The sequence below is a fragment of the Nansenia antarctica genome (assembly GCF_963989245.1).
Source record: "Nansenia antarctica genome assembly, chromosome: 3".
Lineage (NCBI taxonomy): Eukaryota > Metazoa > Chordata > Actinopteri > Argentiniformes > Microstomatidae > Nansenia > Nansenia antarctica.
Window position 1 is genome coordinate 33,009,584 of NC_137688.1, and position 19,153 is coordinate 33,028,736.

General features: G+C 49.1%; 1 protein-coding gene across 2 annotated transcripts in view; it reads left to right on the forward strand.

The window, feature by feature from the left end:
- Positions 1-11,263: 11,263 nt before the first annotated feature.
- The window catches only part of mtdha (metadherin a), a 13,198-nt gene continuing 5,308 nt past the window's right edge, over positions 11,264-19,153 (forward strand). Inside the window, exons 1-6 of one of the 2 annotated variants that reach the window (XM_080526450.1) lie at positions 11,264-11,614; positions 13,115-13,219; positions 15,121-15,211; positions 15,986-16,153; positions 16,458-16,508; positions 16,749-16,928. In XM_080526450.1, coding sequence (XP_080382576.1) covers positions 11,279-11,614; positions 13,115-13,219; positions 15,121-15,211; positions 15,986-16,153; positions 16,458-16,508; positions 16,749-16,928 — 931 coding nt within the window. In that variant the 5' untranslated portion in view covers positions 11,264-11,278. The remainder of the gene's footprint in view (positions 11,615-13,114; positions 13,220-15,120; positions 15,212-15,985; positions 16,154-16,457; positions 16,509-16,748; positions 16,929-19,153) is intronic. The other variant, XM_080526451.1, reaches the window with a different exon arrangement.

Here is a 19,153-nt window from a genome sequence, read left to right on the forward strand (position 1 = left end):
AAATAAACAAAATAAATAAATATAAAATAAATAAATAATGGCGCCTCTCGCATTCCCTGAGACCCATACATCCCTATTCTCTACCTGCGTTCTCTGTCTCCAGGTCCTCAACCTTGTTCTCTTGGACCTGCACTTCAGTCATGGTGACATTCAGCTCTCCTCTCAGTTCAGTCACCTGACCCTCGCTGACCTCCACTCTGGTCCCCAGGACTGACCATTATAGGAAACATCATCAAGATAACAATCTACTTCTATACCACAACTATTCATTCTGATTGGTCCAGAGGATGTGCATGCAGTAATGATTAAACAGACATACACACACACACACACACACACACACACACACACACACGCACACAGGAGCAGAGGCAGAGAGACAGACAGACAGAGACACAGAGGGGTGGGGGGGCAGACGAACGAACACACAGAGGCAGACACACACACACACGCAAACTCAGGCTCACACACACACGGGCACACACACACACACACACACACACACACACACACACACACACACACACAGGCACACACACAGGTATTACATTTACATTTGGCATTTAGCAGACGCGTTATTCCAAAGATTCCTATCTAAGTATACATGCCTGCATTCTCTGTCTTCATCTCCTCTACATCTCCTCTCAGTTCAGTCACCTGACCCTCGCTGGCTGTCACTCTGGTCCCCATGGCTGACAGTTCTGCTACTTGGGCTGGAATCAGAAATACAGGAATATAAAGGTACTGTTGCTATTTATCTAATTGTATACCACATGCTAAACAAGTATTTTACAATATTAGTATACCTATATATTACCTGCATTCTCTCTCTTCACCTCCTCCACTTCACTCTCACTGGCTGTCACTCTGGCCTCCAATGCTGGAATAGAATACAAAGAAATAAAAGATAACTGTTGTCGAATTCAACACACAACTGCTTTCCTGTTTCCAGTTATCCTGTGAGATGTTCTGCAGCTGTCTGTCTCTACCTGCGTTCTCTGTCTCCAGGTCCTCAATCTTGTTCTCTTGGACCTGCACTTCAGTCATAGTGACATTCAGCTCTCCTCTCAGTTCAGTCACCTGACCCTCGCTGACCTCCACTCTGGTCCCCAGGACTGACAGTTATAGGAAACATCATCAGAATAACAATCTACTTCTATACCACAACTATTCATTCTGATTGGTCCAGAGGCTGTGCATGCAGTAATGATTAAACACACACACACACACACACACAGACACACACACACACACACACACACACACACACACACACACACACACACACACAGGAGCAGAGGCAGAGAGAAAGACAGACAGAGACACAGAGGGTGGGGGGACAGACAAACGAACACACAGAGGCAGACACGCACACACACGCAAACTCAGGCTCACACACACGGGCACACACACACTCACACACACACATGCACACAGGAGCAGAGGCAGAGAGACAGACAGACAGAGACACAGAGGGGTGGGGGGACAGACAAACGAACACACAGAGGCAGACACGCACACACACGCAAACTCAGGCTCACACACACGGGCACACACACACACACACACACACACACACAGGCACACACAAAGGTATTACATTTACATTTGGCATTTAGCAGACGCGTTATTCCAAAGATTCCTATCTCCGTATACATGCCTGCATTCTCTGTCTTCATCTCCTCTACATCTCCTCTCAGTTCAGTCACCTGACTCTCACTGGCTGTCACTCTGGACTCCATCACTGACAGTTCTGCTGCTTGAGCTGGAATTAAAGGAAACAGAATTACAATCATACACTAAGCATTTGAGTGATTCATGTACTTGTACAAACACACACACAGACACATACAGACACATACACACACACACACACACACACAGACACGCACACCCACAACAATATTTTTCAACACATATTCCTATCTACGTATACATGCCTGCATTCTCTGTCTTCATCTCCTCCACGTCTCCTTCCAGTTCAGTCACCTGACCCTCGCTGGCTGTCACTCTGACCCCCATGGCTGACAGTTCTTCTACTTGGGCTGGAATCAGAAATACAGGAATATACATTTACTGTTGCTATTTATCTAATTGTATACCACATGCTAAACAAGTATTTTACAATATTAGTGTACCTATATATTACCTGCATTCTCTCTCTTCACCTCCTCCACCTGACTCTCACTGGCTGTCACTCTGGCCTCCAATGCTGGAATAGAAGACAAAGAAATCAAATATAAACTGTTGTTGAATTCAACACACAACTGCTTTCCTGTCTCCAGTTATCCTGTGAGATGTTCTGCAGCTGTCTGACTCTACCTGCGTTCTCTGACTCCAGGTCCTCAACCTTGTTCTCTTGGACCTGCACTTCAGTCATGGTGACATTCAGCTCTCCTCTCAGTTCAGTCACCTGACCCTCGCTGACCTCCACTCTGGTCCCCAGGACTGACAGTTATAAGAAACATCATCAAGATAACCATCTACTTCTATACCACAACTATTCATTCTGATTGGTCCAGAGGCTGTGCATGCAGTAATGATTAAACAGACACACACACACACACAAACACACACACACAACACACACACACACACACACACACACACACACACACACACACACACACACACACACACACACACACACACAGGAGCAGAGGCAGAGAGAAAGACAGACAGAGACACAGAGGGTGGGGGGACAGACGAACGAACACACAGAGGTAGACACCCACATACATGCAAACTCAGACACACGGGCACACACACACTCACACACACACATGCACACAGGAGCAGAGGCAGAGAGACAGACAGACAGAGACACAGAGGGGTGGGGGGACAGACAAACGAACACACAGAGGCAGACACGCACACACACGCAAACTCAGGCTCACACACACGGGCACACACACACACACACACACACACACACACACAGGCACACACACAGGTATTACATTTACATTTGGCATTTAGCAGACGCGTTATTCCAAAGATTCCTATCTCCGTATACATGCCTGCATTCTCTGTCTTCATCTCCTCTACATCTCCTCTCAGTTCAGTCACCTGACCCTCGCTGGCTGTCACTCTGGCTACCAATGCTGGAATAGAATACAAAGAAATAAAAGATAAACTGTTGTTGAATTCAACACACAACTGATTTCCTGTTTCCAGTTATCCTGTGAGATGTTCTGCAGCTGTCTGTCGCTACCTGCGTTCTCTGTCTCCAGGTCCTCAATCTTGTTCTCTTGGACCTGCACTTCAGTCATGGTGACATTCAGCTCTCCTCTCAGTTCAGTCACCTGACCCTCGCTGACCTCCACTCTGGTCCCCAGGACTGACAGTTATAAGAAACATCATCAAGATAACCATCTACTTCTATACCACAACTATTCATTCTGATTGGTCCAGAGGCTGTGCATGCAGTAATGATTAAACAGACATACACACACACACACACACACACACACGCACACAGGAGCAGAGGCAGAGAGACAGACAGACAGAGACACAGAGGGGTGGGGGGACAGACGAACGAACACACAGAGGTAGACACGCACACACACGCAAACACAGACACACACACACGGGCACACGGGCACACACACACACACACACACATGCACATAGGAGCAGAGGCAGAGAGACAGACAGACAGAGACACAGAGGGGTGGGGGGACAGACAAACGAACACACAAAGGCAGACACGCACACACACGCAAACTCAGGCACACACACACGGGCACAGACACACACACACACACACACACACACACACAGGCACACACACAGGTATTACATTTACATTTGGCATTTAGCAGACGCGTTATTCCAAAGATTCCTATCTCCGTATACATGCCTGCATTCTCTGTCTTCATCTCCTCTACATCTCCTCTCAGTTCAGTCACCTGACCCTCGCTGGTTGTCACTCTGGTCCCCAGGACTGACCATTATAGGAAACATCATCAAGATAACAATCTACTTCTATACCACAACTATTCATTCTGATTGGTCCAGAGGCTGTGCATGCAGTAATGATTAAACACACATACACACACACACACACACACACTAAACAATCTTTTTCAACACATATTCCTATCTACGTATACATGCCTGCATTCTCTGTCTTCATCTCCTCCACGTCTCCTCCCAGTTCAGTCACCTGACCCTCGCTGGCTGTCACTCTGGTCCCCATGGCTGACAGTTCTGCTACTTGGGCTGGAATCAGAAATACAGGAATATAAATTTACTGTTGCTATTTATCTAATTGTATACCACATGCTAAACAAGTATTTTACAATATTAGTGTACCTATATATTACCTGCATTCTCTCTCTTCACCTCCTCCACCTGACTCTCACTGGCTGTCACTCTGGCTACCAATGCTGGAATAGAAGACAAAGAAATAAAAGATAAACTGTTGTCGAATTCAACACACAACTTCTTTCCTGTTTCCAGTTATCCTGTGAGATGTTCTGCAGCTGTCTGTCTCTACCTGCGTTCTCTGTCTCCAGGTCCTCAATCTTGTTCTCTTGGACCTGCACTTCAGTCATGGTGACATTCAGCTCTCCTCTCAGTTCAGTCACCTGACCCTCGCTGACCTCCACTCTGGTCCCCAGGACTGACAGTTATAGGAAACATCATCAGAATAACAATCTACTTCTATACCACAACTATTAATTCTGATTGGTCCAGAGGCTGTGCATGCAGTAATGATTAAACACACACACACACACACACACACACTCACACACACACACACAGGAGCAGAGGCAGAGAGACGGGCAGAGACACACACAGGCACACACACACACACACAGGAGCAGAGACAGAGGGACAGACAGAGGGGTGGAGGGGCGGATGAACGGACACACACACACACAGACACACGCACAGGCAGAGACTGATAGACAGCCAGGGAGACAGGGGGGGGGGCGATGAACTGACGGACAGACAAACAGACACACAAAGACAAGTGTGCAGACACGCACGCACACACGCACACACACACACACACACAGACACACACACACGCACACACGCACACACACACACACACACACACTGAAACACATTGATTACCGTACCTATATTCTCTCTCTGCAGTTCATCCACCTGACTCTCGCTTATGGTCACTCTGGTCTCCATATTCATCAGCTGCACTCTCTGCTCCACCACCATGGTTCCCAGGTTGTGCACCATATCTCTTAGGTCATTCAGCTCAGCCCAGATGTCAGAGGTAGTGGTCCCTCCATCTTCCCCGTGACCCAGTTGAGGGACGTCATTCTCTCTGACCCCCCCACCCTCTCCCTGAACCCCTGACCCAGACAGACCAAACAGCATCACCAGTAAAGCTACAGCACTCCTCATTCTGAAACCACGTCTCTTCAACTAAAGCCCCCTTATTTATACACACTCTGGTAACTTTAACAGGTGCTCTAACCCCAACCCTCAATGGAACATTTCAGGACAGCGCCAAGGACTAAGAGTGACGAGTTAAAACAGGTCGAGATTATTTCATGCTGAGTCCTTCAAACGTTTAAGGCCATGGGAACATGACAGATGTTACTCAGACGTGGGGCTGTTTAAAGGTAGACGGATATGACATAACCAGGAAGTAGCAGGGAGACTTCAGACAGATTGATACTGTAGGGTCATGGAAGATCACTCATGGAAGATTAAGCAAGTTACACCCAAATGTTTGGACCAGAATGATATTTCATAGAAACAGCGGTGCATGAATTGACATACAGTGCATAAACTGTTTTACATACAGTACATACGTTTGTTTTACATACAGCACATACGTTTGTTTTACATACAGTACATAGGTTTGTTTTACATACAGTACATACGTTTTGAATAACTTACACGCTCCGAGTTAGTATTTCCCCACAGCAATTTCCCTAAACAAAATAATCGTTATTATTATTATTAGTAGTAGTAGTAGTAGTAATTGGTATAAGATTCTAAAGACACACACAAACGTCTATCTTGATGAAATATAGTAACACAACATGGACAACTTCCAGCAGTAAAATCTCCTAAGCCTGATGGAATTGCATGGAGGAAGAAATTTGGTGTATAGGGACCCAGCACTAAGGGCCGCTGCAGCTGCACCATAGACCCTGACGAAGTGAGGGATTTAACAACAACACAATCTGATGTCATGGCTCACATGTGACATCAACCATCAAATAAAATAAAAAATACAGGAAACCTAGTTTTTTAATAACTTTGTGACTCAATGTGAAACACCGTTATGGACAGGAGAGTATGAGCAGAGAGAAATTAGAAATTAGAGTATTAGTGTACTACTGCATTAGTGTACTAGATACTAGAGTTTTAGTGTAGTAGAGTATTAGAGTACTAGTGTACTAGAGTACTAGATACTAGAGTATTAGTGTAGTAGAGTATTAGAGTACTAGAGTACTAGAGTACCAGTGTACTAGAGTATTAGTGTACTAGTGTATTACTGCACTAGAGTATTAGTGCCTAGATGAGCTAGCGGACTAGCCTTGTAAGCACGTTTGATGTTGGTGTATACCTTATCCAGTGTTTTTTCTCCTCTCGTTGCACATTTCACATGCTGATAGAACTTGGGTAGTACTGCCTTCAGGTCGACATGATTGAAGTCCCCCGCTATGATGTTAAATAGCCTGTGGATCAGTATAATGTACTAGAGTATTAATGTACTAGAGTATTAGTGTACTAGAGTATTAATGTACTAGAGTATTAATGTACTAGAGTATTAGTGTACTAGGGTACTAGTGTACTAGAGTATTAGTGTACTAGAGTATTAGTGTACTAGAGTATTAATGTACTAGAGTATTAGTGTACTAGGGTACTAGTGTACTAGAGTATTAGTGTACTAGAGTATTAATGTACTAGAGTATTAGTGTACTAGAGTATTAGTGTACTAGAGTATTAATGTACTAGAGTATTAGTGTACTAGAGTATTAATGTACTAGAGTATTAGTGTACTAGAGTATTAATGTACTAGAGTATTAATGTACTAGAGTATTAGTGTACTAGAGTATTAGTGTACTAGAGTATTAATGTACTAGAGTATTAGTGTACTAGAGTATTAATGTAGGAGACTGTAGGAAACGGTGTGGCCGCCGGGGAGGCCTGCTAGCAAGATTGAGACGCAGCCCAAACAAACCAGCTTTGCCAAGCATTTTCCTCTCCAACGTCAGATCCCTGACGAACAAGAGGGATGAACTGAGACTACAGGTTGCTAAAAACAACATCGTAGGGGATAGCTGTGTGATTATTCTGACCGAAACCTGGCTAAATGACAACATTGTGGACGCAACTGTTAGCTTGGAGGGGCGCACGCTACACCGCGCTGACCGAACGGAGCTTAGCGGTAAGTCCCGCGGAGGTGGGATCATAATATCGACGAAGGATAGCTGGTGCTTAAACACGAAAACTGTAAGTAGCCACTGCTCCCCAGACCTGGAATACTTGACTGTTAAATGCCGACCCACATACCTCCCGAGGGAATTTAACGCGGTGCTAATAACATGTGTGTATATAGCGCCTAGCGCAGACAGCAGAGTAGCATTGGCGCGACTATATGAAGTCATCAGTAGCCAACAAAGCACTGATCCACAGGCTATTCACATCATAGCGGGGGACTTCAATCATGTCGACCTGAAGGCAGTACTACCCAAGTTCTATCAGCATGTGAAATGTGCAACGAGAGGAGAAAAAACACTGGATAAGGTATACACCAACATCAAACGTGCTTACAAGGCTAGTCCGCTAGCTCATCTAGGCATGTCTGACCATGTGTCAATCCTCCTGATTCCTGCATACACTACAATGGGGAAAAGTGCTCCCATCACCAATAAGACTGTCAGAACCTGGCCAGAAGGGTCCGCTCCAATGCAGATCTGCCTAAATGACACCCTATGGCAGGAATATGAGCATGAGGACCTGGAACAGTACACGTCGTCGGTTCTGAACCACATAGTGAACTGCACCAACTCAGTCACCGTGGACAAACGGGTCCGGGTCTACCCCAACACGAAGCCATGGATGACTGGGAAGGTCCAAAAACTGATCAACGAGAGGGACAACGCCTTCTTCGCAGGGAAGAGCACACCGCTGTACAGCTCCACCAGGGCCAACCTAAAGCGCGGCATCAAAGCGGCCAAGGCAGAGCACAGAGAGAAGATTGAGGAATGCCTCCTGAGCAACGACTCCAGGCGGATGTGGCAGGGGGTTCAGCAGATGACAAACTTCAGAGCCAACAGGCTCACAGCCGCAGAGGACGACCCCCTGCTGGCGGGAAAGCTGAACACCTTCTACGCCCGGTTCGACGAGGGGCGAACGGAGGTAACCGCAACACAAACACCACTCTCTCCAGCTCTCAGCAGCCTCACCCTCACAGAGCATGAAGTGAGACGCGTACTGAAGGCGGTGGACCCCAGGAAAGCCTCGGGGCCGGATGGCGTCCTGGGACGGGTGCTGAGAGACTGCGCCGACCAGCTGGCCGGGGTTTTCACCAACATCTTTAACCAGTCCCTGTCCCAGGCCACCGTCCCACCCTGCCTGAAAACCTCAACTATCATCCCAGTCCCGAAGAAAAGCACGGTGAGCTGCCTAAACGACTACCGCCCGGTGGCACTCACACCAATTATGATGAAGTGCTTCGAGAAACTAGTCCGGGCCCACATACTCACACGCCTCCCGCCCAACCTGGATCCATACCAGTTCGCCTACAGAGCCCACAGGTCCACAGAGGACGCCATCGCGACGACTCTCCACGCCACTCTATCCCACCTGGAGAGGGGAAACAGCTACGCGAGACTGCTCTTCGTGGACTTCAGCTCCGCCTTCAACACCATCCTTCCAGACAGGCTAGTGACCAAACTACTAGACCTGGGTCTATCACACTCTATATGTGCGTGGATCAAGGACTTCCTGACCGACCGCCCCCAGAGGGTGCGGGTGGGCCCCCACACCTCCACAGCCCTCAGCCTCAGCACTGGGTCCCCCCAGGGCTGCGTGCTAAGCCCCATCCTCTACAACCTCTACACCCACGACTTCACCCCCGTCCACCCCAGCAACTACATCGTAAAGTTTGCAGACTACACCACCGTGGTGGGATGTATCTCGGGGGGGGACGAGGCGGCGTACAGGGATGAGGTAGAGCAACTGAGCAAGCTGTGCAAGGTTAACAACCTGCTGCTGAACAAGTCAAAGACCCAGGAATTCATCGTAGACTTCAGGAGGAAAAAGTCCGAGATCCAGCCCCTGCTCATCGACGGAGAGAGCGTGGAGAGAGTCTCAACCCTCCGATTCCTGGGACATCACATGCGGGATGACCTGACCTGGAAGGATAACACAAAAGGCACCATCAAGAGGGCACAACAGCGGCTATACACCCTGAGATGCCTCAGGAAAGAACACAACAAGCAGGAGATACTGGTGGCCTTCTACCGCGGCGCAGTGGAGAGCATCCTCACCTACGGCATCTGCAACTGGTTCTACAGCTGCACAACAGCGGAGAGAAATGCGCTACAGAGAGTCGTGAGAACAGCACAGAAGATCACCGGCGCCCCCCTCCCCTTTCTGGAAGAGCTGTACAACACACGCTGTCTCAGGAAGGCCTCCAAGATCTCCAGGGACCCGACCCACCCTGGGCACGTACACTTTATCAGGCTGCCCTCGAAAAGGAGGTACAGGACCCCGGCCGCTAAGACAAACAGACTGAAGAACTGCTTCTACCACAGGGCCGTCAAGGCCCTGAACACAGCAAAGGCCTAAGTTCTGGGCCCAGGACAGTCTGGACGGATTGTATGGCAGCTAGTGCTGAGGCACAAACATGTACATTTCAAGCCTGCAAACTGTGACACTTTAAATAACGTGAAAAAATAATTTTGTGCAATATGACAACCCTAGTTGACTATCTGTGCAGTATAGTACAGTGGATTGTGTACATAGCCTTTATTTATGTAAACCAGCTCCTTACCTTCTTGTGATTTTATTCTTTTTCTAAAAGTTTATTTTTTTCCCCTTTCCTAACACCAGGGGAGCCACCCCTCCTAAATTTCGTTGTTTGGTACCTGTACTGTAGCAATGACAATAAAGTCAATAAAGTCCATTCATTCATTCATTCATTCATGTACTAGAGTATTAGTGTACTAGACTAGAGTATTAGCGTACTAGAGTATTAATGTACTAGAGTATTAATGTACTAGAGTATTAATGTACTAGAGTATTAGTGTACTAGAGTATTAGTGTACTAACTAGTCTATTAATGTACTAGAGTATTAATGTACTAGAGTATTAGTGTACTAGAGTATTAGTTTACTACAGTATTAGTGTACTAGAGTATTAGTGTACTAGAGTATTAGTTTACTACAGTATTAGTGTACGAGCAGAGTATTAGGCCTGGTTCCAATGTATCCCTCCTTCCTTGAAGAAATCACTGATCTCACGTGACTTGTGACTTGCTAAAGCAGTGCAATAAGAAGCTTTCTTACGCCGAAATTACACCACCGACCTTACCCAATGAGAGAGGAGAGGAGCGAGAGAGACACGTCATTTCTCTGATCCCCCCCCTCCCCCTCCCCCTCCTCCACACTATTCTCTCGTCCCATTTAACATTGTAACCATTTAGCAGACGCTTTTATCCAAAGTGACTTTATTACAATTAGAGATTACAGATTACATCCTCCCTGGAGGAATTTAGGGCTAAGTTTACTTACTCAAGGGTGTTCCCAGGTGGGATTTGAACTCATGGCTTTCTGATGTGTCGATTGCAAGTCGCATTGGAATAAGGCGTCTGCTAAATGCCAAAAATGTCAATGTAAATGATCACCCCCCCCCCTCCTCCTCCTCCTCCCTCCCTCCACTTGATTTTTGTATTTAACTGTGTTGTAGTTTTTCATAGTTTTTTTTATTGTGTATTATTTATTTATTTATTTTTATTTGTTGAGTAGTTGCAAACCGAAATGCATTTTAATTACATTGTACATTGTATATTGTGTAAATAAGTGACCATTAATATTAGTTTTGATTTGAGGTAGCAGTCTCTACTACTATTATTATTATTATTATTATTATTATTATTATTATTATTATTATTATTATTATTATTATTACCCTCTCTGAACAGACTCACTAGACAGCTGTCAGATTAAGCCCCTCCCCCTGGCCTGTTGTCATAGTACGGTGGCTCGCAGGTCCGTTGTCCAGACTCTGCCCGCGGCAGCTAAACGCGCTGTTCCACACAGCTAGCTGACGCTCTGAGAAGATGGCAGCGGACTGGCGAGCTTTGGCTCTAGAGCAAGCCGAGCTGATCTCCAGCCGCCTCCGGGAGCTGCTGTCCTCGGGGCAGGGCTACATCCGATCCGAGTTCGGAGTGGACCTGGGTCTGCAGCCTGAGGTGTACCCGTCGTGGGTGATCCTGTCCACGGTGGCGGCGGGTCTGCTGGTGCTGGTCGTGCTGTCCTGGGCCGCGCTGTGCGGGGGGAGGAAGCAGCGAGCAGCTCCGAGGCTGACCCAGGAGGGTCTGGCGGCTCCGGCCGGGACCAAGGCTGTCAAACCCGACGAACACAAGAAGAAGAACAAGAAGAAATCTGCTGAGAAGGTACGTGGAGGTGGACGGTACAGAGCACACACACACACACACACACACACACACACACACACACACACACACACACACACACACACACACACACCGTTAGTTAGCTGGTTAGCTTGCTAGCTGTTATCGGGGTAGCTCTGGGGACAGTAAGTCAAACTTTCATCCAGCTGAGCTTTGTGTAGCTGGCTGCTAAGCTACCTAGCACAGCTTAGCTTAACAGCCAACCCTCCCTCCCCCACTCCCCCTCCCTCCCTCCCTCCCCCACTCCCCCTCCCTCCCTCCCTCCCTCCCCCTCCCTCCCTCCCCCTCCCTCCCCCTCCCTCCCTCCCCCTCCCTCCCTCCCTCCCCCCCTCCCTCCCTCTCCCTCCCTCCCTCCCCCCCTCCCTCCCTCCCTCCCTCCCTCCCCCTCCCTCCCCCTCCCTCCCTCCCCCTCCCTCCCTCACCCCCCCCTCCCTCCCTCCCTCACCCCCCCCTCCCTCCCTCCCTCACCCCCCCCCCTCCCTCCCTCCCTCACCCCCCCCTCCCTCCCTCCCTCATCCCTCCCTCCCTCATCCCTCCCTCCCTCACCCCCCCTCCCTCCCTCACCCTCCCTCCCTCACCCCTCCCTCCCTCACCCCCCCTCCCTCCCTCCCTCACCCCCCCTCCCTCTCTCCCCCACTCCCCCCCTCCCTCTCTCCCCCACTCCCCCCCTCCCTCTCTCCCCCACTCCCCCTCCCTCCCTCCACACTCCCTCCCTCACTCCCCCCCTCCCTCACTCCCCCTCCCTCCCTCACTCCCCCCTCCCTCACTCCCCCCCTCTCTCCCTCCACACCCCCTCCCTCTCTCCCTCCCTCACTCCCCCCCCCCTCTCTCTCACTCCCCCCTCCCTCACTCCCCCCCTCCCTCCCTCACTCCCCCCCTCCCTCCCTCACTCCCTCCCTCACTCCCCCCCTCCCTCCCTCACTCCCTCCCTCACTCCCCCCTCCCTCACTTCCCCCCTCCCTCACTCACTCCCCTCCCTCACTCACCCCCCCCTCCCTCACTCCCCCCCTCCCTCATTCCCCCTCCCTCACTCCCCCCCTCCCTCCCTCACTCCCCCCCTCCCTCACTCCCCCCTCCCTCACTCCCCCCCTCCCTCACTCACCCCCCCCTCCCTCACTCCCTCCCTCCCTCACTCCCCCCCTCCCTCACTTCCCCCCTCCCTCACTCACTCCCCTCCCTCACTCACCCCCCCCTCCCTCCCTCACTCTCACTCCCCCCCTCCCTCCCTCCCTCACTCTCACTCCCCCCCTCCCTCACTTCCCCCCTCCCTCACTCACTCCCCTCCCTCACTCACCCCCCCCTCCCTCCCTCACTCTCACTCCCCCCCTCCCTCCCTCCCTCACTCTCACTCCCCCCCTCCCTCACTCCCCCACGTTATTATTACACCTCCTACGGCTGTGTTGTGTGTGTGTGTGTGTGTGTGTGACACATACACCTTGATTTGGTTTGTCACTTAGTGTTGATTGTCTCTGCCCACAGAAAGCAGCTCAGTCTAACGGGCGGCCGGTCGCAGAGCCACCGCAGGAGGAAGTGAAAGCCAATGTAGAAATCTCCAAACCACCCCCTGAGGTCAGAACTGAGAAGGTGTGTGTGTGTCTGTGTCTGAAACGGCCCCGAAACCCATTTGAATGTGTAATGAAAAGGAAGTCGACATGTTTCCAAATATCCTCACATTGACTTGTGTAATTCATAAGGCTTTTGTTGTTGTTGATTTGATAAGAATTATACATTCAAGTTTAAACAGGTGGGGGGGGGGGGGGGGGGGGGGCGGGCAGAGTAGACCTTTCCGTAAAGACAGTTAGAATGTCGGGTGGTCAGGTTCGGTGACGTAATGGACTAAACTTAGTTCAACCACCTCTTTATTTACCCTTTCTGCTAGGTCAGTGTTATTTGCGTTAGGGGTTTACCCACCTATACAACACTTCATCCCTGGGCCTTAGTCATCTTGCTCTCTAGATCTAGATTAGTTCAGGTCTAGATTAGTTCAGGTCTAGATTAGTTCAGGACTAGATTAGTTCAGGACTAGATTAGTTCAGGTGTAGACTAGTTCAGGTCTAGACTAGTTCAGTTAACCCCACTCAGTGTTTCCTCCAGGATTTTTCACATTAGTGGCGGAGCGGCTATCTGTCGCGCCGCAATTTTTTTCCCCGCGTGCACGTGCATAAAACGCGCACTGGCGCTCAAAACAAAGACGAAGTTTCACCAAAAACTACAGGGTGGCAACAATTATAATTTCTTAAATAGCGGTTAAGTCATTAAAGCCGAGCAGGTGATTTTATATAGAAGGTTGTAGTGACCGCTCGTTAGCGAGCAAAGTATTCATAATTCACGGCGTTCCAGCCTTGTATAAAGCACTGTTATATGTTTGTGTTTACTACATCACCCAGGCTGCTTAGCGGGTGATATGACGTGTTATAAGTGGGACGGAGATGAATGGATGTTGTTGTTGTCAGTACGCATGCGCAGAGAGTGAGAATAAAGCGCACATGATTGATTTTCTACCGGCAAAACGACTAGATCGTCCTGTTATTGCCGTCACTCCTACAAGGTGATCAAATACCAATATATCCTACAGCTGCAGCGGAACATGCGGAACGCGCATTACACACACACACACACATTCGGACCAATCACAAAACTGTTTTGAAAGCGCGTCGCCTCGCTATCTGATTCAGTCTCGATTGCAGTGCGAACACAAACGACGAGGTTAATTGCAACATTGTAACATATTGTAAATAACTACGCCCTAAATCGTAACAAAATGTTGGTCTGGAAGCGGCCTAAATCTAGCTTCAATCTGCTTTTTTTCTGTTCTCCGGTCATAATAACTCGCTGCCTTTCTGCGCAGCCTGAATCAAAGTGGACTGTCTGAATCAATTAGTGGCGGAGGAAATTCTTTCGTGGCGGCCCGCCACCAATAAATGCATATAGAGGAAACACTGCCACTCCCACCTGTTGTTTTCCAGGTACATCCATGGCAGATGCAGAAACAGAAAGATGCATCTGGGTTTAGGGAGTTCTCTGTTTGACTCATTACTAGTAATGCAGCTGACTACCTCAAGCAGCTGAAAATGCACTACTGTTGTTAAGGATAGGGCTAGGGTTAGGGTTAGGGTTAACCCTACTGTTGTTAGGGTTAGGGCTAGGGTTAGGGTTAACCCTACTGGGTTAGGGCTAGGGTTAGGGTTAACCCTACTGTTGTTAGGGTTAGGGCTAGCGATGAAGCTAAAGCTGTTGTTAGGGCTAGCGTTGAAGCTAAAGCTGTTGTTATGGCTAGGGCTAGCGTTGAAGCTAAATGCACCCTACTGTTGTTAGGGTTAGGGCTAGCGTTGAAGCTAAATGCACCCTACTGTTGTTAGGGCTAGCGTTGAAGCTAAATGCACCCTACTGTTGTTAGGGCTAGGGCTAGCGTTGAAGCTAAAGCTGTTGTTTGGGTTAGGGCTAGCGTTGAAGCTAAAGCTGTCTTGTTGTTATCTCGTCCCCAGGTCCAGGCTAAGAAGAACAAGAAGAAACCCAAACCAGAGGGGAAGCCTGCCAAGAGTGTCTCTGCTGCTGCTGGGAAGGAACCTGACGATGGTGAGGGTGGGGGGGAGAGGGAGAGAGAGGGGGGGGGAGAGAGAGGGGGGGGAGAGAGAGGAGGGGGGAGAGAAGAGGAGATGGGTTGAGGAGAGGATGTGAGAGAAGGGGGGGGGAAGAGCGAGAGACTGACTTGACTCCTTGCCTGATGAACAAATTGTCAAATAGGTGAGAGGTCACCTGAGGTCGCGTGGCCCCCGTCCAATTAAAATGCGGTTACTCAACGTGAACCAACCAGAATGCAGCAGCCACCGCTCCAAGCCACTCCCCTTATGATGACCCAATTTATCTACGTTTGTTAATGATTCATTTGACCTTGATTCCTTCAAACTTTGCACAGCTCGCAGGCTGGCGTGTCATTTGAATTGAGGTTATTGTTATAAAAACACATGTAATACAGCCTAACTCTCTCTCTCTCTCTCCCTCCCTCTCTTTCTCCCTTCCCCCCTCCTCTCTCTCCCTCCCTCTCTCTCTCTCTCTCCCTCTCTCTCTCTCTCTCCCTCTCTCTCCCTTCTCTTCCTTATCTCCCTACCTCTCTCTCTCCCTCCCTCCCTCCTCTTCCTTATCTCCCTACCTCTCTCTCCCTTCTCTTCCTTATCTCCCTACCTCTCTCTCCCTACCTCTCTCTCTCCCTTCTCTTCCTTATTTCCCTACCTCTCTCTCTCTCCCTCCCTCCCTCCTCTTCCTTATCTCCCTACCTCTCTCTCTCTCTCTCCCTCCCTCCTCTTCCTTATCTCCCTACCTACTCTTTCCACCCCCCCCCCCCCCCTCCAGGAGCGTGGGAGACCAAGGTGAGTAACCGGGAGAAGAGGCAGCAGAAGAGGAAGGACCGGGGGCCGGACAGCCCAGAGAGCTCCGGGAGGCGGGAGGCTCCGCCCACCTACCACCTGGACCCGCCCACCGCCCCCGCCCACCCCCCCGTCAGTGCCAAGAAGAATCGAGGTAAACAACAACAACAACAACGCTGCTGCCTGCCTGCCTGTCTGTCTATCTATCTATCTATCTATCTGTGTCTGCCTGTCTGTCCGTCTGTCTATCTATCTATCTATCTATCTATCTATCTATCTATCTGTGTCTGCCTCCCTGCCTGCCTGTCTGTCTGTCTGTCTGTCTATCTATCTGTGTCTGCCTGCCTGTCTGCCTGCCTGTCTGCCTGCCTGCCTGCCTGTTTATCTGCCTGTCTGTCTGCCTGTCTGTCTGTCTGTCTGCCTGCCTGTGATAACCATGGTGTGTGTGTTCCCTCTAGAGCCCATTCACCCCAGGACTAGTGGCAAGGGAGATGCTGTCATAGTCTCAGGTAACTCTAGTTTTAATAAGACAATTATTAAATTTAAACTCATGTAGTGTTGGGTGAAAGTTGGTTGGTTGGTTGGTTGGTTGATTGATTGGTTCGTTGGATCGTTGGTTGATTGGTTGGTTGATTGGTTGGTTGATTGGTTGATTGGTTGGTTGATTGGTTGGTTGATTGGTTGGTTGGTTGGTTGATTGGTTGATTGGTTGGTTGATTGGTTGATTGGTTGATTGGTTGCCTCCTCAGTGTCGTCCAGCAGGAGGGATGAGGCTGTGAACGGAGGAGGGGGGTGGTCAGACATCTCCATGAAGATGCCCTCCCAGATCAGCTGCTCAGAGGGGGACAAGTGGCCCCCCATGCCCAAGGCCCCCCGGCACAGGAACCCCCTCCCCAACACGGATCCCGCCACCTGGAGACAGGAGACTGGTAAGATGACCCGCCCTTCCCTTTTATTTGTGTATTTTATTTAGCCAAGAAACCTACCTCTTCAAGCTCGCCTTCACCAGTTAACCGTCTCCCCTTCCCATGTGTCCCCAGAATTACTACTCAATCTTTTCAGTTTGTAAAGCGTATTTGAGTATCTAGAAAAGCGGTATATAAATCTAATGTATTATTATTATTATGATTATTATTATTAAGAATCGTGAAGCAAAGCTGTCATGCAAATCATTCAAATCCAGACTTAAAATATTTACCGTACACACAAGTCACTGTGCAGAGTATTGAGTATCAAGTGTTGAGTATCATAATTTGAGTCATAATTTGATAAGTCAAAACTAAAGAGTCACTCAGCGTCTTGCACCAGGTGCATCCGTTGTTTCTTTACAAAAACAGAACTGAACATGAAACTGTTTTCAGTTTGAGTTTTATTTAAATTTCTCCTTCCCTTCTGTTAACCTTTATTTTTACTGGGGTTTTTTGCTACATGAACTATGTTCCTTTGGGGAAAAACAGGTGCAATTTGAACTAGGCCTAGGGGTTACCAGGAAATATAATTAAATTCCACAGTTTTTTCCTCCTATGTTTGAACTTAAAATCACCAACTGCCAAACTATTCCAGAACACTCGCCACCTAGAGTGTTCCAAGTGTTTTATGTGTTGTTTATCTAGCAACAACACTTTGACTGGCTGCAAAATAAAGCATTATAATTGATGCCCCTTTTGGTGAATAAAGTCACCCATGGCACTCTCGAATGTTGACAGTTTGGGCGACTTTTATTCACCCTCGGCACTGAAGGAGTTAAGACATTTACATTTACATTTTTGGCATTTAGCAGACGCCTTATTCCAAAGCGACTTACAATCAATACATTTGAATACCAAGCATGTGAATCAGCAATCCACCATTCGTTGCAGGAAGAGTAATCTAGCTCGGGCCCGGGGCCACTGATGAAAAACCCTATCGCCTTCTACTAAAACTTTTTTTTTTTTTTTTTACTGGAGAAACTGAGAAACAGTACAAGGGGGGCAATAGAAGTTCTTAGGGACACAGTAGAGGGGAAAGCGGGTGTCTTTAGGAGACGTAGTGGTGAGGGTCAGAAGATGTCTCAGGAGGAGCAGTTAAGATGTAACCTGAAGAGATGGGTCTTCAGTCTACGACGGAAGATGGGTAGTGACTCTGCCGTTCTGACAGCCGTGGGGAGCTCATTCCACCAGCGGGGAGCCAGTGTTGTGAAGAGACGTGATCGGGCAGCCCGACTGCTGTGTAGAGGAGGTGGGGCCAGTCGGCCAGCCGAGGTGGAGGAGCGGAGTGAGCGGGCAGGGGTTTGGGGGGTTACCATTTCCTTCAGGTTGGCAAGGGCTGTCCCTTTAGCTGCCTGGTATGCAAGCACCAGGGTCTTGAATCTGATGCGAGCTGCTATCGGGAGCCAGTGCAGGGTGCGAAGGAGAGGGGTGACATGCGAGTATTTGGGGAGGTTGAATACCAGCCGGGCAGCAGCATTCTGGTTGAGCTGCAGAGGTCTAATGGCTGAAGCGGGGAGCCCAGCCAGGAGTACATTGCAGTAATCCAGGCGGGAGATGACCAGTGCCTGGGTCAAGAGTTGCGCTGCCTCTCTGGTAAGGAATGGTCGTATCCTTCTGATGTTGTAGAGGAAGAATCTGCAGGAGCGAGCCGTTTCTGCAATGTTCTCCGCACAGGATAGTCGGTTATCCAGGATCACTCCAAGGTTCTTGGCTGTCAGGGAGGGGGTTACAGTAGAGTTCTCCACTGTGATGGAGAAGTTTTGGAGAGGGCAGGCTTTCCCGGGGATGAAGAGGAGCTCGGTCTTGTTAAGATTGAGCTTGAGATGGTGGTCAGCCATCCAAGTTGAAATGTCAGCGAGACATGCTGAGATACGGGTTGCCACGTGTACATCAGACGGGGGGAAGGACAGGAAGAGTTGAGTGTCGTCTGCGTAGCTGTGGTAGGAGAGCCCATGTGAAGAGATTACCGAGCCAAGAGACTTGGTGTAGAGAGTCTGGAACGTGTTAAGAGAGTCTGGAACGTCATCTCACTACGTTTACTCCTCCTCGACACCTCTAAGTCCATTTGACATCCTGAAACGCACCGACCGCTGCGTTTAAACATACCACCACATGCCTTGGTGACATCCTGAGGGTCATAGCATCTTAATCTGAGATGTTTAAATGCTTCTGAAAATGTGCTCCAG